Here is a 21479-nt window from a genome sequence, read left to right on the forward strand (position 1 = left end):
TTGATGGACGTCTAGGTTCTTTCCAGAGTTTGGCTATTGTGGGCATTGCTGCTATAAACATTCAGGTGCACGTGCCAAAAAAGGGAGAAAATTTTGATACATGCCACCACACAGATGAGCTTTGAAGACATTAAGTGAAATAAGCCAGTCACAAAAGAACAAATACTGTATGAGTCTATTTATATGAGGTGCCCAGAGTAGTTAAATTCATAGAGACAAAATGGAATAGTGGTTGCCTGGGGCTGGGAGAGGAGAGGATGGGGAGTTAGTGTTCACTGGGTAGAGTTTCAATTGGGGAAGATAAAAAAGTCCTGAAGATGGTTGTTGGTGGTGGTTTCACAACAATGTTATTATACATAATGCTGTACAACTACTGTGCACTTAAAATGTTTAAATGGTGAATTTTATGTTATACACATTTTACTACACTAAAATATGAAGAAGAAAAAAGTGCTTCGTCTGAAATAGGGACACTGGGTGCTTTGGAGAAGAAAGCAAGAGAACATAAAAGTCAGGCTCACCTGCTGTGAGCCGGCATGTATAATTTTAAGGTGACTCAGGGCATGGTAAAGGGAATATGATATTAAAGTTTGAGTATATCATTTTTCAAGAACATTTCAGAATCTGGGTGTTGGTAGATTTAGGAAAATTAAAAATACTTACGCTAAAACCTTACCAACGTGTGCAAGTACAGAAAAGATTTGAATCTGTGTAAAATCTACATTTAATTTTATAGTAGTTTTATTTTCCAGCATATAACCAAGGCACAAATTGTATATGTAACAAATAATGTTGGGTGGCAGAGAGGTCTTTGATGTCCTTTATATAATGAGTAGATCCAAAGAGTTTGTAATTAAGTCAACTAATTATTTAGCACCTTAAATATTTTGTTGACTAGATATTAATACAGATGTTCATAAAACAGTTATTTTTATCTCTTAAGTAGATTTATCTCAGGTATCCTGAATATACCATTTCTTAGCAAACTCTTATTTTTCTAGATAAGAGCTTAACTGTTATTTTTTTGCAACCTAAATATTAATGGTATTTAAGTTTAGTGAGGTATTTCCTGTAGTTTTTATGTTCTAATTCTTGTGATTGTTTTGGATATCTCTGAAAAAATTAGGCCAAGGAGGTATTCATTTTTTTAAAATTTTAATTTTAATTTATTTTTTTGTATGTCCCAGGCTGCTTTATTTAAGAATAAATGATGAGTAATGGGATTAAAAACAAGAGTAAACTTGAACTTCTCCTTCCCTCCAACTAATTCCCCCCAAATTCCCTGCCCCACACATACTCTTTGTATTCCCAAATTCTTTCTTAATGAACTTAATCCCAAAACCCTGGAACAAACCCCAGGTTCTCTTTCCCTAGCTCTCCCTCTGGCCCCCATTCCTGGGAAGGGCTGGCATCTCAGTTTGAGTGCAAGGGAGAGCCCAGAGTGGTGATAGACAGAGAGTGGAAGTCTTCACCCTCGGAGGGACTGAGAGTACAACGTAGTGAAGTGAGGGCCCACGTAGCCTGGGGTACCAAATTGGGGTCCTGGTGCCAGAGGAAAGGATACTCGTGCCCTGAGAAAGGGGACCCAACAGTCTCAGAATCCTCTCATTTTAATAGTCAGTGCCCCAAGCCAGGGGTCTGGAAATTTTCATTGTTTTTTATTAAACTGTTAACGACATAAAATAGGTGAAAAATCCTCAACTACTGAGATTATGCAATGTGTACATTTCAGTTTTTTGCTATTATTACTTCTATAGGCTAGATGAAGACTAAGCATGTCATAATATAGTGTCTTGAATATCTGATGAAGATTCTGAATAGTGTGTTTTTAATATGTGGGCACTAAGTATACTATAAAGTATTTATTTAATTTTAATTACTTATGGTTTTTACCCTACATTAGTTTCTATTCCAAGAAAGTATATGTAAAAATAGAAGCTGGCAGTCAGATAGAAGTTGAAACGTGGGATTTGGATGTTTATCAATTTTAGATGTGTAACTTTTTTATCTTTTACTTCACTGAGGAAATTTTTTTTTCTTTTTAATTTTAGTAAAAAATCCCAGAAGTGGGATGAAATGAACATCCTGGCAACATATCATCCAGCAGACAAAGACTATGGTTTGATGAAAATAGATGAACCTAGCACTCCTTACCATAGGTAATGTTTTGTTGATTCATTCCTTTTTTAATTCCTTTTTGCATTCTATACGAGCTTCTGGATAACAGCTGATTTAAGTTTCTGTTTGATTTTAGAGTTGTTACTAGAGCACAAGTCAATAACCCAACTGCATATTTGTGTATAATAGTATAAGTAATATATCACTTTATTTTATTTTTTTAAAGATTTTATTTATTTGTGAGAGAGAGATCGAGCATGCATACACACAAGCAGGGGGAGCAGCAGGCAGAGGGAGAAGCAGGCTCCTCACTGAGCCAGGAGCCTGATGCAGAACTCGATCTCCAATCCCTGGGATCGTGATCTGTGCCAAAGGCAAATCCTTAACCACTGAGCCACCCAGGCGTCCCAGTAACAAGTAACTTTTAAAACTTGGGGTTCTAGGGGTACCTGGGTAGCTCTGTTGGTTAAGCGTCTCTTGATTTAGGCTCAGGTCGTGATCTCAGGGTCGTGAGATCAGTCTCCACACTGGGCATGGAACCTGCTTAAGAGTCTCTCTTCCTCACTCTGCCCCTCCCCACCGCCACCTTAAGGAAAAATTGAGAATCCTTTTTTTTTTTTTTTTAAGATTTTATTTATTTATTTTTGGACAGATAGAGATCACAAGTAGAGAGGCAGGCAGAGAGAGAGAGGAAGGGAAGCAGGCTCCCCGCTGAGCAGAGAGCCCGATGCGGGGCTCCATCCTAGGACCCCGAGATCATGACCTGAGCCGAAGGCAGAGGCTTAACCCACTGAGCCACCCAGGTGCCCCGAGAATCCATTTTGTACATTATAATTTTAGTAACTTTATTTGCTGTAACTCAGTGGTCCCTAGCCACTAATGATACACACATATTAATGACTTTTGCCTTCCTTAAAATAATCTATTTATAAAAGGAAGATGAGGGTTGGGCTTATTTCCTTTCTAAGTAGAAACTGGGATCTTATTCAATCTCTGCAGAAAGGGATAACTTCAGCTTTTTTAAACCCATTCAAAGACAAGTGGTCATTACTATTGTTACATGTCCTTATTTTTAAACTTATGTAATATTATAGTTAAGATAATTACATTGTGAATATTGGCAGTTTTTGCCTTCCAGAATTTTTTTAATGAATTATAAAATTATAGTGTATGGCAGTAATTAGTATGAAGACAAAAATAATGTACCAGGAAGCATTATGAGAAGATAGAGATTCTATGTAATAGAAATACCTAATTCAGACTGTGCCTTAATTTGTATTGAAAAAGATTTCCAGGAATGAAATATTTTGTCTGTGAAGGAAGGTAACATAAATCCAGGAGTTACTGTTAAAATAGAGTTAAGGAAGTCTGTATTTTGAATCAGTGGATGAAAACTTTGGAAGGTAAGTTGAGATAACTTATACCTTGTTGATAGCAAAAACAGTAAAAACAAGGATAAGTATGAAGATTTTGACAAAGGTAGAAATAATGAAATAGGTACAGGTGCCAAAACTCAGAACACTAATAAGGCTTGAGGGAAGAAATAGATATAACATTTATGAAAAGCTTATACCCTTATTTTTCTCCTAATTACAAGAATGTTTTTTTTTTAATTGTTTTTTTTTTAAATTTATTTATTTGTCAGACAGGCACAGCGAGAGAGGGAACACAAGCAGTGGTAGTGAGAGAGGGAGAAGCAGGCTTCCTGCAGAGCAAGCAGCCCAGTGTGGGGCTCGATCCCAGGACGCCAGGACCATGACCTGAGCTAAAGGCAGACGCTTACCAGGCCCCCCAAGGATATATTTTAAAACATACCTTAAACCTATTATTGTGCCAGAAGCCACAGTCAGGGCTTTTTCCCTTTTCAGTAATGGTGGTAGATAGACATTCCTTCCTTATCTGTTGGTTGGAAATACCTATCTGACAAGAATTAAAATTGAACATAACTCAAAAAGTTGTAGGCATTATTTTTAGATTGTTTTAAGAGTTTAAGAGTTTTGTTTAGTAGAAGAGGATGCTTTTTATAGAAAGATCGTGTTATACTATCTAAGAATTTCACACTGTTAATATATAGAAGTTATTAATGCTTTTATATATACATATGTATGTATATACACACACATAAATATAATTTGCCTATAAATTTTATATATAGAGTTGTCTATAAGAGTTCTACAAATTGATAACCTCCCATGGAAGAAAAGGCATCATCAAAACTATAGCACTTTTTTAACTTGTCTCTTCAACTAACCAGGAAAGATATAAATCAGTATTTTTTTTAATATAGGTGACTTCTGCTTTTATATACCTTTCAGTGGCCTGAGAATTAAATATGCTCATGTTTGCAATTAAGTGGGGAGAAAATTTTATATTAGAGGATAGATTGGGAAAGCTAATAGCTTTTAAATGCCCTGAATTAGATCTTTAGGATCTAATTATGGTATTTTACCTAGCCTTATGTCTGCATGGATCATTTGTTTCTGTCTTCCTCTAAAACCAGACAGTGGTTTTGGTTTTGTTTTTGTTTTCCTACATATTTGTTCCCTCTCACTGGATGGAATAATTGAAGTTTTTAAATTTTTTACAAATGATTCAAGTTCTTAATATTTATTTTCATGGTCACAGTAGTGGTTTTTTAAAATCATTTGGAGGTTTTTCTTGATTGGTGCTGTATTTTCAAATACTTGCATGGAATAGAAACAATTTGAAATTAAGCTTCCGGGCACTTGGATGGCTCAGTTGGTTAAGCATCTGCCTTTGGCTCAGGTCAGGATCCTGGGGTCCTGGGATCAAGCCCTGTATCAGGCTTTCTGCTCAGAAGGGAGCCTGCTTCTCCCTTTCCCTCTGCTTCTCCCCCTGCTTGTGCTCTCTTGTGTCAAATAAATAAAATCTTTTAAAAAATAAAATTAAATTAAACCTCAGATAGAACAAGAGAGCTATAAATATGTTGATACTATAACTTAATCAATAGAATTATGGTTCTCTACTTTATTTTTCTACTTGAAAAATTATGGTTTAGGTATTAATTATAATGTGCTTTTCGTTCTAGTATGGTAGGTGATGATGAAGATGCACTGAGTGATTCAGAAACCAATGAAGCCCTGACCCCAGATATCTTAGCTAAGAAGTAAGTACTGATGACTATGAAGTATTTTCACTTACACATTTTCACTTGTTTTTAATTGTGCAGAGTTAAAGGCATTCTGCTGTACTTGTACAAATGTAAAAAAGCATGAGCTAAGTTTATTTGGATTTCTCATAGCAACTTTTGTAGTCTTGTTTCTAGATTAAAATCAAAGTGTACAGGTAGCAGAAAGCATAGTAGAGCCTGGTACACAGATTCCTTGTGTCAATCCCCTATGCTTTTGTATTTTTGTTGTTGGTGTTGTTTTTAATTAGTATCCTATGTTTTAAAGTAAGATGGTACATCTGGCTGGCTCAGTCAGAAAAGCATGCGACTCTTGGTGTTGTGAGTTTGAGCCCCCACATTGGGTCTACACCTAGAGATTACACAAAAATAACTGGGTTCATAAACAAAAACTCTATTTCTTTGCTGTTCATTGATTTCTTTCACCTTCCACTGTTCTTATTGCTTACTGGTTTCTATGCTCATTCCCACTTTCTTGCTTTTTATTTTCCTCATCAGGTTATAGCTGGCATAGTAATGACCTTTAAATGTTTTTATAAGACTCAAGAGTTGAATGAATGAGACACTCAATAAAAGAATATCACAGTGTTGATTTCTTTGTAAATGATTGTTGTATAGATTAGCTGCTGCTGAAGGCTCAGAGCCGAAGTATCGGGTTCATGAACAAGCAAGCAGTGAAGATGAGGATAGTGACCTCTCACCTGAAGAACAAGGTAATTGATTTCCTTTACTGCTTTCAGCACTGTGCTAATAATTTTTGCTTAAATAAATTCATTATTCGAAGGTTTTCAAGTGGTTTTCCTTTTGGGGAAATGGATGGTGGGAGGTTAGGTAGCAACATATTTCTAATTCAGCTTCTACTTACATGGGTTTAGTGGATAACAGTTTCCTTCTCCCTGCAAACACATACCACTTTCCTTGATTTCAAGAATTTGGGAAAGTATTACCATCTTTTAAGTAATTATAGTTTCTTTCTTTGTACTTTTTTCTTCTTTTTTACTGTTTGATACAGGGTAGATGCTCAGTAAATAGTAATGCTTTTGGTGTCAGTGAGTGTTTGGATGATCTTAAAATGGGTAGCAGTAAGAGCTAATTTACCAATTGCTTGTGCTTTTTCTGTTTTAAAACAGTAGTGAAACTTACTGGATGAACCAAGATGGTCAGATGTAGAGTGATCTTTTTTAGGTCCCACTGAATAAAAAAAGAACAGTAATGTCATATGCAAGAAGATAAAAGAGCCTTCTCAGCAGGGTTGGAAGAGGCTCTTGTAGTCCATACAGTACACACAGTTAAGGCATTGCTACTTACTCATGGTTTTTGTTATTTCAAGTAACAGTGGTTATCTGTGGAGGTAAGAGGAAAAGGAAGATATATTACCTTGTTGCTTTTTACACTCTTTGAACCATGTGAATGTACAGTCTTTTCAAGAATTAAAATTGTTGGGGCGCCTGGGTGGCTCAGTGGGTTAGGGCTTCTGCCTTCGGCTCAGGTTGTGATCCCAGGGTCCTGGGATAGGGCCCCGCATCGGGCTCTCTGCTCCACGGGGAGCCTGCTTCCTCCCGTCTCTCTCTCTGCCTGCCTCTCTGCCTACCTGTGATCTCTGTTAAATAAATAGATAAAGTCTTTAAAAAAAAAAAAAAAAGAATTGTTTATATAGTTTTTTTAAACTAGTTTTAAAAGGAAAAACCAAGCGTATGTATAGGAAAAAAGATGCAAGAGAAACAAACACACCTTCACAAAAAAGAAGAGTTAGTGGTGTACTTGAAGCCTTGAAATGTGGATGTTCTTTTTTTTTTTTTTTTTAATTTTATTTATTTATTTGACAGACAGAGATCACAAGTAGGCAGAGAAGCAGGCAGAGAGAGAGAGGGGGAAGCAGGCTCCCTGCTGAGCAGAGAGTCCGATGTGGGGCTCGATCCCAGGACCCTGAGATCATGACCTGAGCCGAAGGCAGAGGCCTAAACCACTGAGCCACCCAGGTACCCCTGAAATGTGGATGTTAAGAAGTTCAGAAACTTCAGAACTGCGATTCTGAATATTTGCTAGTTAATGGTCAGAATCTTCGTTAGGTGTAGCTCCTGAGGTATAATTTGCTACTCCTGTCATCTTCAGAATATAGCTTATTCAACAAATTGTGATGGTCTGAGCCTAATTGTTGTAGGAGACAAAAAAAAAATGTACATGTAGCCTAATCCCAAGTTATATTGTAGGTCTTGTCTCCGCAATGACTTCCTAACTTATCCAAAAATAAATTCCAAAGACCCTTGAAAACCGTTTCAAATATAAGTTGTTTCTGGAGCTGGTTTCCTCATTATTCTCTTAAAAACATGATCTATTGAGAACAGGAATTTGTTATTAGCCTATATTGTCAGTTTTCATTAAAGGATTCCCCCCCCCCTCAGATTGTAGTTCCAGGAATTAGCCAGCAGGGGGAACAATTTGGTTACAAGTTCAAAAGTTTAAGTCCTTCTAGTAGAGTTACTGACTCTTATGGGTGTTTATTGCTTTTATTTTATTTTATTTTTAAATATTTTTATTTATTTATTTGACAGACAAAGATCACAAGTAGGCAGAGAGGCAGGCAGAGAGAGAGGAGGAAGCAGGCTCCTTGCGGAGCAGGGAGCCTGATGTGGGGTTCGATCCCAGGACCTTGGGATCATGACCTGAGCTGAAGGCAGAGGCTTTAACCCACTGAGCCACCCAGCCATCCCTGTTTATTGCTTTTAAACAAACAAAAAAAAAATACATATCTGAAAGTCCTTGTTTACTGATAGAAATTCTTGGAAAAAATTATATCTTGTAACTTACAGTATAACAATTAAGATATTGGCTGTGGAGTCAGACAAATCAGTTTGTACTCCAGGTATGTCAGGTGTCTAATTTGTAATTTCTTTTTTTTTTTTTTTTTTAATTTGTAATTTCTCTGAGCCTCAGTTTCTTCATTTCAAATTGGGATCTATAAAAATATTCAGAGGTATTGTGAGTACTAAATGATATAAAGAATTTAAAGCACTTAACTCTGATTCTATCATATTGTATGTGTTCAGTAAATAATAACTTTTAATGACTTAAATAATTGGTGTATTCTCCATTATTTTATAGAATAGTTAAAAAAAAAAAGTGTAAAAAAGGGAATTCGCTTGTGAAGTTCACATGGAGAGTTCATTATTGGTAGAACCAGGCCTAAAATCTTAACATCCTTGTGCTCTTTGTAGTATGTTACTCTACCATACAAGGATTACAGGTAAAATGAACATAAATAGTTAAAGAAGATTGAGAACACTTGTATTAGCCTCTTTCTACAAAATGAATATATTGATATATTGTATATTTTAAACTTAAAGCATTTTGAGTATTCTAAAATTAGAAAGTATCTATAACAAAACCAAGTTCAGCATCTCTTAGGATTAAAAAGAAATAATTTTCTTAGACTCTAAATATTATTCACCAGAGAGAAATACTGTAATGTCAACTTCTAGGAATAAAAAACTAAATTAAAACAGCATCATGGGGCACCTGGGTGGCTCAGTGGGTTAAGCCTCTGCCTTCGGCTCAGGTCATGATCTCAGGGTCCTGGGATCGAGTCCTGCATCTGGCTCTCTGCTCTGCGGAGAACCTGCTTCCTCCTCTATCTCTCTCTCTGCCTGCCTCTCTGCCTACTTGTGATCTCTCTCTGTGAAATAAATAAATAAAATCTTTAAAAAAAAAAAACAACAGCATCATGGGGGCACCTTGGTGATTCAGTTGGTTTAGCAGCTGACTCTTGATCTCAGCTCAGGTCTTGATCTCAGGGTTGTGAGTTCAACCCCTGCCTTGGGCTCCAGACTCAGGGTGGAGCCTACATACATACATACATACATAGTACCTACATAGTACGTAAATAAACACATAGCATCATGGTCTCTTTCCTTTCAGATCAACAAAGGTCAAAAAGAATGAGTTTCTTTGGGTGTGAATGTGGAGAAATAAGTTATTTATGTACTATTGGTGGGCATAAAAATGGTTTGGCTTTTCTGGAGGGCAGTATGGCAAAATATGAGCCAGAAGTTTTAAAAGAAAATGATACCCTTTAATCTAGCAATTCAGTTTCCCAGAGTGTATTCCAATGTTTTGTAAACATTATTGACTAAGTCCTACATGTTATATATGTATGCATAAATTATAAAAAGAAAAATTTCACAAAACAGTACTCACCTTTATTATGTGTAATGCATTCCAGTTTATTCTGTTTTATTTCATTTTTTAAAAAATACCCATTAAAGGGGGCGCCTGGGTGGCTCAGTGGGTTAAAGCCTCTGCCTTCGACTCAGGTCATGGTCCTAGGGTCCTGGGATGGAGCCTCTCATTGGGCTCTCTGCTCAGCGGGGCGTCTGCCTCCCCCTCTTTACCTGCTTGTGATCTCTCTCTCTGTCAAATAAATAAATAAAATATTTTTTAAAAATACCCATTAAAGAATTCTGATACACAGTTTGAAAAAACACTGATTTATATTGAGAAAATAATAGAAACAAAGCACAGAATGTGTGTGTATAAAAACATGAAAATACATAGAGGGAGATTAGAAATTTTTCCCCAAGAATAGAGGATTAAATAGTCACTCAATACCTTATAACCATTTAAAAATTATATAAATCTGCTATGTACATGGCTGAATTTTTTACTATATCTTCATATACCTAATTGTCTAAACTCTGAATCATTTTAGCATGAAAGAAAGCGTCATATTGTATTTCCTCAGATGGTGGGCATAAACTGAACCTTGCCTGGGTGAACAGGGACATACAGTAACTGTAACTATATAGTAAGTGAAAAAACATCCTATAGAAAAATATAAGAGTTATTTTTAGAAAAATTTCTAGAAAAAATTATAAAATCATAAAATATTAATGGTTAATTTCTGAGTAAGTATTGCAGTACTGGAGGCAATCAGAACCATTTTTTAAAATTCATTATTGAAATGTGATTGATGTTACATTGGTTTTCAGATGTACAATGTATTGATCAAACAATTTTGTACATTATTCAGTGTTTATCATATGTATAGTCACCATCTGTCACCATGTAATAAACAGTGTTATTACAGTATTATTGACTGTCCTCTCTAAGTTGTACTTTACATCTCCATGACTTATTTATTTGGTCACTGGAAGTTTGTAAAACCATTTTTTTGTTTGTTTTTTAACATTGGTTTTTACATCATTTGAATACTTGAAAGGCATCACTAAAAATTAAATCATGAGGATTTGGTCTTTTTATTGGCCTCTTTTTTCAGTTTTACTTCCCTCTACCATATGGTATTCTCAAACAGTAAGACAAATCACAAAAGTAATTCATAAGTAGAGAAGAAGAAAGATGCCTGGCAAGACTTGGTCATCTGAAACAAATGTTTATGGAATACTGAGTTGGTGGTCTCAGAACTTTCCTTTTCCCAACCCAAATAGAGGCTGAAAAGAACGATAAATGCCTGCTTTTGAAACAAATTTAAGTGTAAGTCATCTGTGAGTATAGATGGTTATAAAAACTGAGAGGGAATTAAAGGAGAATGAGGAAGTACTTTGAATAGCCTTATGCAGAGATTTCTCTATGCTTTTTGGCATTAAAATACTTTCGTGAATATAATAAAACTATGATAAATGAATTTTAATGCTCTTGTTTGACAAACAGGTGGCAATTTTATGTCATCCCCCCTTTTACTTACCAGTCTAAGAAATTTTAAAATCTTAGAACTATTTCTACAGAAATAGTCAGTCTTTAAATGCTGTTAATAAAATGATCAGTTATGTTGATTTGCTGCTAACCTATGTTTCTGTGGTGAACACTATAAATGAAAGAATAGTCCAGGATTACTTCACTGTGCCTTATAACAGCTTTTTCTTTTTTTCTTTTTTTTTTTTTTTAAAGATTTTATTTATTTATTTGACAGAGATCACAAGTAGGCAGAGAGGCAGGCAGAGAGAGAGGGAAATGCAGGCTCCCTGACGAGCAGAGAGCCCGATGCGGGGCTTGATCCCAGGACCCTGAGACCATGACCTGAGCCGAAGGCAGAGGCCCAACCCACTGAGCCACCCAGGCGCCCCTATAACAGCTTTTTCTTAAAATTACTCTGGGAATGATGTTACGTTTTAACTAGCAGTGTTTTAAATCACTGCAGTTTCTTCATGGATAATGAGAATTTTTATTTATTTATTTATTTATTTATTTGCTAATAAGAATTCTTTTTTTGAAGACTTTATTATTTATTTGAGAGAGAGAGTACGAGTAGTGGGGAGAGGTAGGGGGAGAAGCAGGCTTCTGGCTGAGCATGAAGCCCCATGAGGGACTTAATCCCAAGATCCTGGGATCATGACCTGGGCCAAAGACAGAGATATTCAAGTGCCTGAGCCACCCAGGCACCCTGCTAAAAAGAACTTTTCAGGGAATTTGTAATTAATTATAAAACTGGAAGACTTGAAAATACTAAGGTTACCCCACAGTTCCTTGACCCGAAGTTAAGCATGCTAATTGTTGAGTCTTATTTTCTGTGCGTATGTATACACATGCATGCAGACTTTTTAAATGACATATACATGGTGTATGTAGCTTGTTTTTCTCCCTTGTTTAAAAAAAAAAAAAAAAAGCTTTTTTACACTTTTTAACCAAGTGTAGCTCGTTTTTCTTTCTGGAGATTTTTCTTATGTCTTTAAATTTTCTTCACAAATTTAACTACTGGTGGTTTTTAGTCCTATTTTCCTAGTAAGATGTACTTGAACCATCTAAAAGCAGAGGTGTGCAGACTTTCTGTAAAGAGCCAGATTTAGGTTTTTCTGTAAAAAAAAAAAAATTAAATATTTTAGGTTTTATGAACCATGTAGTCTTGATTGTACCTACTCGACTCTGCTATAAGCATTATAGAACCAAATGAGCACAATCATGTTCCAATAAGGTGTTTTTTCTTTCTTTCTTTTTTTTTTTTTTTAAATTTATTTGGCAGACAGAGATCACAAGTAGAGAGGCAGACAGAGAGAGAGGGGGAAGCAGACTCCCTGCCGAGCAGAGAGCCTGATGAGGGGCTTGATCCCAGGACCCTGAGATCATGACCTGAGCCGAAGGCAGAGGCTTAACCCACTGAGCCACCCAGATCCCCCAAAGTTTTTTTTTTTTAAGATTTTATTTATTTAAGAGAGCGTGCACACGAGGAGAGGGGAGGGGCACAGGGAAAGGGAGAAGCAAACTTCCCACTGAGCAGAGAGCCCTACCCTGGATCCCAGGACCTGAGCTGAAGCAGATGCTTAACCGCTTAACTGATTGAGCCCCCCAGGACACCCCCAATAATAGTTTATTTACCAAACAGAGCAGGCTGTGTTTTCCTAATCTTTGAGTTAAAGGCTTACTAAGCCTACTTCTTGTATCTTACAGAAAAAAAGCGACAGTTTGAAATGAAAAGGAAGCTTCACTACAATGAAGGACTGAATATTAAATTAGCTAGACAATTAATTTCAAAAGACCTACATGATGATGAGGAAGATGAAGAAATGTCAGAGACTGCAGCTGAAGAGAGCATGAACACAGAAGAGTTAAATCAAGGTTAGATGTTTCTGAAATTTTCATGGAGACTCTTATAGTTCTTTGTGCCTAAATAACATACTTTATTTTGCTTTACATGTTTGGAGAAGCTCAGAAAATTTTTTTGAAATTCACTTAAATTTATTATGCCAAACTTTCTAAAATCTCAGCCCCTGTGGCCAATATCAAAATAAAGTTTTTATGCCCAGAGTTGTTTTGATTTAAGACCGTATGTATATGGGGGTTTTGTTTACTTAGCTTAAGCAGTGATGTTTGTCTTCACATTAAGCTGTATTTTGTTTTTGATGTTTCAGATTATATTCTATCTGTCATACCAATCTAAATTAAGGTTTAAACTTTCTAAAAGAAGCACGCTTTTAATTTGGAAGATTTGTTCTTAGCATTCTTTCAAGTAGAGTATGTCATATCTTTCCAATGTTGACTCTTTTGACTACTGGATTGACAAAAATACTTGTCTCATTTTTGTTTTTAAGTCTTGGACAGTCAGCCCTTGCAACCTGCCAACTGTTAATCCATCATAGTTAATAGAGTTTATTTTTTTAATTAAATTCTGGTATTTAATGAAGATGAATCTTCTGTACTGCTAATGCAGATTTTGTGCCCATTTACCTACTCTTTGTACTTGAAAACTAATGCTTTGTACTTGAAAACTGGAGATGTAACTTTATTTGTTGTGCCTCAGATGGTTAAGTCTTAAGAAAGGAAATCACTATATATTATTGTTTTGGTGCGCATATATGAAGTATGAATGATTCTGTGATAGAACCTAATGACTGTCTCATTTAATACCCTAATTATAATATTTTTTTATTCACCATGGTTTTTTTTTTTTAGCTTATATTTAACTGAACAAACTTCATTTTAAGTAATTAGTGTTACATGTCTCCCTCTTCCTCTTTTAAAGTTTATTATCCATTTTTAGGTGACATACCCTAATCAGTCTCTGTTTCCCATTTACCTATATCTTGGTGATTTATTTTAATGTATTCAAAGTGAATGTTTCTTTGGTTATAACTTTTCATCAATTTCTCCTCAGACTTTTTTTTTTTTTAAGGTTTTATTCACTTGACAGAGACACCACAAGAGAGGGAACACAAGCAGGGGGAGTGGGAGAAGAAGAAGCAGGCTTCCCACTGAGCAGGGAGCCTGATGCAGGGCTTGATCCCAGGACCCTGGAATCACAACCTGAGCCGGAGGCAGACGCTTAATGACTGAGCCACCCTGGCGCTCCTGCTCAGACTTTTTTTTTTTTTTTTTTTAAGATTTTATTTATTTATTTGACAGACGGAGATCACAAGTAGGCAGAGAGGCAGGCAGAGAGAGAGGAGGAAGCAGGCTCCCTGCTGAGCAGAGAGCCCGATGCGGGGCTCGATCCCAGGACCCTGGGATCATGACCTGAGCCGAAGGCAGAGGCTTTAACCCATTGAGCCACCCAGGTGCCCCCCTGCTCAGACTTTTAATATCAGTTCTTGGTGACTCTGGCAGAGCACAAGGAATGTCCTTCATTTGCCGGAAATTTGCATCAGTAACACTGTGTCAGAAATTAAAAGGATTTTTTTTTTTTAAGATTTATTTGTTTACTGAGGGGGTGGGGAGAGGCAGAGGAGGAGAGTCTTTTTTTTTTTTTTTTCCCAGTGTTCCAAGATTCATTGTTTATGCACCACACCCAGTGCTCCATGCAATACATGCCCTCCTTAGTACCCACCACCAGGCTCACCTAACCCCTACCCCCCTCCCCTCCAAAACCCTATTTGTTTCTCAGAGTCCACAGTCTCTCACAGTTTGTCTCCCCCTCCGATTTCCCCCAATTCACTTTTCCTTTTCTTCTCTGTGTTATTCGTTATGCTCCGCAAGTAAGCGAAACCATATGATAATTGACTCTCCCTGCTTGACTTCTTTCACTCAGTATAATCTCCTCCACTCCCATTCATGTTGATACAAAAGTTGGGTATTCATCCTTTCTCATGGAGGCATAATATTCCATTGTATATGTAGACCATATCTTCTTTATCCATTCATCTGTTGAAGGGCATCATGGCTCTTTCCAATCTTTGTCGATTGTGGCCATTGCTGCTTTGAAGATTGGGGTACAGATGGCCCTTCTTCTCACTACCTCTGTATCTTTGGGGTAAATAGCCAGTAGTGCAGTTGCAGGGTCATAGGGTAGCTCTAATTTTAATCTCTTAAGGAATCTCCACACTGTTTTCCAAAGTGGTTGCACCAACTTGCATTCCCACCAACAGTGTAAGAGGGTTAGATGGGGAGAGAGTCTTAAGCAGACTCTGCTCTGAGGATGGACTCAATGTGGGACTTGATCTCATGACCCTAAGATCATGGCCTGAGCTGAAACCAAGAGTTGGACACCTAACTAATTGTACCACCCAGGTGCCATGGAGTTCTTTTTCTTTAAGTCATGGCTTTTGAAAAATAATTCTGGCCTTTTGTCTGTAATTGCTGGTAAGATATTAGATTTCACACATTTGGTACATAAATAAATTTTTTTCTTTTAAATATAATAAATGAGGGGCGCCTGGGTGGCTCAGTGGGTTAAAACCTCTGCCTTCGGCTCAGGTCATGATCTCATGTCCTGGGATCATCAAGCCCCGCATCGGGCTCTCTGCTTGGTGGGGAGTCTGCTTCCCCCTACCCCTGTCTCTCTGCCTACTTGTGATCTCTGTCAAATAAATAAATAAAATATTTTAAAATAAATAAATAAATATAATAAATGATTAAAATTTGTGTTAGCTCAGTGCCTATTTTTTTCTTCATTGGAGAAGTACTTTTTACGCAGGAGTCTATCTTATTTAGCATCAATTCCACAAGGATATAAAAAACTCTGTAATCAGGCTTAGGGAAGTCAGTTCCTTATTTGTACTCTACTCTTTTTGAGCCCTTAAAAAAAAACAAAAATCTTACCAGCTTTTAAAATTTCCAGGTTCTCTATAGCCCATTACTTCATGAACATTGTCATTCTCCTCCTCTCCCCAACCTCTGCTGATCCTCATCTGTTTTATTGCTGTTTTTGTAAAAAGAAAAGTAGCATGTTTAGACACTAAGGAAATATTTTCTTGTTTTGAGATCTTTTAATAACTTTGGATATTTGAGTTGTCTTAACTGCTACTTGTGATTTATTCACAGAAATGTTTAATCTGAAACATTTGTCCCAATACCAAGTAGATACTCTTGTTTTGGTGTTTAGAATATTTAGGAGGTATACTAATTCTTTAATGTCAGACTAATGAGCCTACATCATATATACCTTATTTGTTTTTTAGGTTTTTATATTTATTATCCATGGCAGTAAAAGGGGAATTTAGCTCAGGTGGTTCCAAGGTTGGCAATACACAATAAATTATATTGACTTGTTTTCCTTTTATTTTTGCAGGATCTACTACAAGTGACCAACTGCAAAACAAATCACAGAGTTCATAGAAAAGATTTGTTCAGCACTGTAATTGTCAGATACAGACCCTGTTCCTATAATACTCTGCTTCTTGTTCTCAACAATTCATGACTTAAGTACCAAAATGCGTACCAGTTATTATATATTGCCAAGAATTAAATGACTTTTAAGACTAATTAGACTGAAAATGCCTAATTGATACATATATTCTTGTGCCTAGTACTTCACCACAAATATAGCATAATGTCATCAGTCCAAAACTACATTACTTTTGTAAGAACACTGGTTAATTTGTATATTATATAGCTTTTTATGCTTTAGAGGTTAAAATAATATCTTTTGGGGGGATCTAATTTATTTTCTTCACTTCTAGATGTGATAGCTCTTATAAAAAGTGGGGTTTTTTTTAAATCATAATCCAGTTGGAATAGCAGATTATATAAACTGGTAATAGTCTGAGCAGTATTTTAACATGTGTCTTCAACTTGATTTGTCTGTTTAATTGAAAAGGATCATAAGAGTAACTTGGCATTTTCTGGCCTACTATCTCTAAAATTCCCCTTGAGTTTCTTTATGTTTACAAGGACAGGATTGACTTTTTCCTCATCAAAACTAGCTTTTTTCACAAATAAATTACCGGGTTAAACTCTCAGTAACATCTGCTCTGTTTTTTGTACACTCGATGGGCAGACTTTCAGATCAGTTTTTTAAATAAATACAGTTCTGATACAGTCTCAACATTCCCTTTATATACCTGTCTTAACCTCCTGCCTTTGTTTACTTCTTTCCACATATACACACACAGCTCTTTACTTTATAAAGGGTAATAAAGATGGTCATGGAATTAGGAACTCTTCTTTCTCTCACATATTCTATCATTTGCTGCTACAATGAAATGTTTATTTGACTATCAATGCCTATTAGTTCTTCTAATGTATGGGGAAAGTTGAACAGCAGCCATACTATAGACAGAAAATACAATTCAGCTGTGGAATTTCTACACCTCTCTGATTTACAGCTTGCTAATTAAATCGCTATAATTAGTTTATTGTTTGACTTGATTAGACCTTAGAAAACAGCTAGCAGGTTTTTTGCATGATGAGAGAATTGTGTGTAACCGGTGATATGATAGTTCCTGAATGTACAGACAGAATAATCTTGAACACTTTTTAATTTAAAAACTTTAAATAGTCCCTGCTTTAAGGGAATATGATAATGTATACTACAAATGTGCTTTATTCTTCTAACACAGTAAGATCTGGATTTTTTTCCTGAAATGAAGTGCAGTTCCTGTGTTAGTTTAGTGATAGTTTCATTTCTAGTCAATTATTTGTATCTTAATTTTTTTGTCAGTACCAAAAGAATTCATTATATGAACAGACTTTTAAAATAATTTCTGTATATTGTATATATGAAATGGCTTTTAATGAACAGGTTATCTTCCACTTGCAAGTTTATGAAAATACCAATATGTCAAAATAAATAAAAAGTGGGAGAATTCTTTGCTGTTAGAAGAATGTGCTTTTTATTTTGAATGACTTTTTTTTTTATGGGATCCAGTCAGAGTACTTCTAAACTGTATAGTATTCAGACTGAAACTTACTAGCTCAATATGCCTCTGATTTATAAACAAAATAGTGTTTGTGTCTGCTTTTTGCTTTCTGAATTTAGAATGTTGAAGTATTCTTGCTGGTTTAAATCCACTTTGGGGAATTTAAGTTGATACATATGTGTATACATATGTTCATGCACATAAACTTCTGTTCTTGGTGTTCTCATTTTGAGCTCTAAGAAAGTATGCATGTACTCTGTAGAAATAGCTGCTATATTGAAGACGAGGTAAGACCTTTAACAACTGATTTGTTTTGCTGTTTTCTACAAACTCAAAGGCAAACACTCATTTCTGGTTTCAGGAAGTACATAATTATATCAGAGGAGTAAGATGTAAAAAATGACATGCTCAGTAGAATTTTAGGTAGTCTTATGTAATTGAGTAAAACCATTTTCGTGTCATGAGTTCCTCACTGACATGTTATTGGACTATATAAAAAAATGAATATAATTCAAGTTAGATCTTCCTTTGGAGAAAGTTGTCTGTCAGTGTTCAGTTCTAGCCAAGGCGGGTTTTTAGTCAGCATCACTTCTGCTTCGTTTTTTTAGTATCTTTTTTTTGTTTGTTCATTTTTCAGTCTGAAATCGAGCAGTGATGCTCTTTAAAATCTGAGACACATAATGGTATGAAGGATTGTTAAAATATTAATAACTTTAAATTGAATATTGAAGGAAAGTGCCATTTTCTCCAAATGTTCATAATTTTTTCCCCTCTAGGTTAGTAAACACATTATAAAAAACTATAGCAGTATGACAGTTTTCTTCCTGTGGGTTTTATTTTCTTGTTACCCACCTGTCTTAGGCCCATGTTCTGTTTACCACGTGTTCTGGATACCATGAGAGGTTCTTGGACTATATTGTGGCAAACTAATTGTTTTGTTATAGAAATAGTAACAAGAACCACCATTTCTTGAAAACTATTATTTGTTCTTGCTCATCATTGTGCTCAGTCTTTATTATCTGATCCTCAGAACGATCACACAAAGCAAATATTCTTAATAATACTTTGTAGGGAGGAAAAAGCTCTTGGCCAAGTTATTCAGTCTCTCATAAATATTCAGTCTCTCATAAATGCTAAATGACAGGATTCAAATCCAGACCAACTAACTATGTTTTTTATCCATGCTTTTTTAGATACATAAAATTCCTTAGAAGTTGCACCTTACAAATAAACTTTATTTGGATTATTGATAAACATTGTGTGCTTGTAGGAATATTTTTCATGTGTTTGAGTTTTTATTTCTTGTTTTAAACTGAAAACTTGGTGGGACACCTGGGTGGCTCAGTTGGTTAAGCATCTGCCTTCGATTCGGCTCAGGTCATGATCCCAGGGTTCTGGGATCAAGCCCCACATCTGGCTTGCTGCTCTGCGGGGTGCCCGCTTCTCCCTCTCCTACTCCCTCTGCTGTGTTCCTTCTCTTGCTCTCTGTCAAATAAATAAATAAAAATCTTAAAAAAAAAAAAAAAGAAAGAAAGCAAAAGGGAGGGCTTGGGGCACCTGGGTGGCCCAGTGGGTTAAGCCTCTGCCTTCGGTTCAGGTCATGATCCCCGAGTCCTGGGATTCAGCCCCGCATCAGGCTCCCTTCTGAGCGGGAAGCATGGTTCTCCCTTTGCCCCCTCACTCTGCTCATGTTCTCTCTCTCTCTCAAATGAATAAAATCTTTTAAGAAACAATAATTGTTGGGGCGCCTGGGTGGCTCAGTGGGTTAAAGCCTCTACCTTCGGCTTGGGTCATGATCCCAGGGTCCTGGGATCAAGCCCCGCATCGGGCTCTCTGCTCGGCGGGGAGCCTGCTTCCCTTCATCTTTCTGACTTGCCTCTCTGCCTACCTGTGATCTCTGTCTGTCAAAAAAAAAAAAAAAAGCCTCTGCCTTCCGCTTGGTCCGAAGGATCTCAGGGTCCTGGGATCGAGCCCCACATGGGCTCTCTGCTCAGTGGGGAGCCTGTTTCCCCCCTCTATCTGCCTGCTGCTCGGCCTACTTGTGATCTCTCTCTCAAATAAATAAATAAAATCTTTAAAAAAAAAAAAAGGTAAGGCTTGGTAGCTGTAAGTGCACAGTATCTGTAGGTGGTATATAATTTGTTAAAATAAGACTTCAATTTTTTGCTGACTTATGGGATGCCTGGGTGGCCCAGTGGTTAAGCATCTGTCTTTGGCTCAGGTCATGATCCCAGGGTCTTGGGATTGAGTCCTGCATCAGGCTTCTTGTTCAGCAGGAAGCCTACTTCTCCCTCTGCCCACCACTCCCCCTGCTTGTGTGCTCCCCCTCCCTCAACAAATAAGTAAATAAATAATTTTTTGGCTAACTTAACAAGAAATGGTAAATCACATATCTGGGACAGATAAAGATGTGGTTGATGTGGTTGCTGTATTTTAATATTTTATATATTTATATTATATATATACTTTAATATTTTTAAAATTGAAATATAGTTGACATACGGTATTCTATTAGTTTTAGCTATACAACATAGTGATTTGTCATGTGTACATTACAAAGTGATCACTGTCATAAGTCTAGTTACAGTCTGTCACCATACATTGTTATTACAATATTATTGTCTGTATTCCCTGTTGCTATACTTTACATCCCTGTGATTTACTGTTTTATAACTGGAAATTTGTACCTCTTAATCCACTTCATCTCTTTTGCCCATCCACCTGTTCTCCCTGCTGGCAACCACCAATTCTCCATATTTATGAGTCTGTTTTTGTTTTGTTTGTTCATTTGTTTTGTTTTTCAGATTCTACATATGAAATCACAGTATTTGTCGTTGGCTTATATTACTTAGCACAATACCCTCTAGGTCCATTCATGTCTCAGATGGCACGATTTCTTTTTTTTTTTTTATGGCTGATTAATACTCCATTGTGTATATATACTGTATCTTTAATCAGTTTATCTATTGATGGACACATAGGTTGTTTCCCATATGTTGGCTATTGTAAGTAATGCTGAAGTAAACATAGGAATACATATATATTTTTGAATTCATGTTTCCATTTTCTTAGGTAAGTACCCAGAAGTGAAACATCTGGTGGTAACGTTTTTAACATTTTGAGGAACCTCCATACTATCCATAGTTATTCATAGTGGCAGTACCAGTTTACCTTCCCACCAACAGTGCATAAGGGTTCCATTTTTCTACATCCTCATCAATGCTTGTTCTTCTCTTTTTTTTTCCCATTTCATTTTTTTAAGTTTTTATTTTAATTCCCATTAGTTATCATACAGTGTTATATTAGTTTCAGGTGTAAAATACAGTTACTCAATAGTTCGATATATCACCCTGTACTCAACAGAACAAGTTGTTCTTGTCTTTTTGATCCTAGCCATTCTGACTTGTGTGAGTTGATTTCTTACTGTGTTTCTGATTTATATTTTCCTGATAATTATTGATACTGAGGATCCCTTCTTGTAACTGTTGGCCATATGTATGTCTTCTTTGGATAAATGCTTATTTAGGTTCTCTACTTATTTTTTCTTTGGATTGATTGTTTTCTTGGTGTTGATTTGTATGAGTTCTTTGTATATTTTGGATATTAAACCCTTATCAGATACATGATTTATAAATATCTTCTTTAATTCCATAGGTTACCTTTACATTTTGGTGATGGTTTCTTTCACTATATAA

The 21479-nt window shown here is 36.2% G+C and overlaps 1 protein-coding gene across 3 annotated transcripts in view; it reads left to right on the top strand.

Moving 5' to 3' along the window:
* LOC111154997 (protein phosphatase 1 regulatory inhibitor subunit 2) overlaps positions 1-19083 on the top strand; it is a 28515-nt gene extending 9432 nt beyond the window's left edge. The window contains exons 2-7 of one of the 3 annotated variants that reach the window (XM_022514985.1): positions 2052-2159; positions 5168-5245; positions 5885-5979; positions 10814-10816; positions 12662-12829; positions 16215-19083. In XM_022514985.1, the coding sequence (XP_022370693.1) occupies positions 2052-2159; positions 5168-5245; positions 5885-5979; positions 10814-10816; positions 12662-12829; positions 16215-16261 (499 nt within the window). In that variant the 3' untranslated portion in view covers positions 16262-19083. The remainder of the gene's footprint in view (positions 1-2051; positions 2160-5167; positions 5246-5884; positions 5980-10813; positions 10817-12661; positions 12830-16214) is intronic. The other 2 variants (XM_022514983.1, XM_022514986.1) reach the window with 2 other exon arrangements.
* The last annotated feature ends 2396 nt before the right edge of the window (positions 19084-21479 follow it).

The sequence above is a fragment of the Enhydra lutris genome, unplaced genomic scaffold, assembly GCF_002288905.1.
Source record: "Enhydra lutris kenyoni isolate GAN:26980312 unplaced genomic scaffold, ASM228890v2 scaffoldscaffold39, whole genome shotgun sequence".
Classification (NCBI taxonomy): Eukaryota; Metazoa; Chordata; class Mammalia; order Carnivora; family Mustelidae; genus Enhydra; species Enhydra lutris.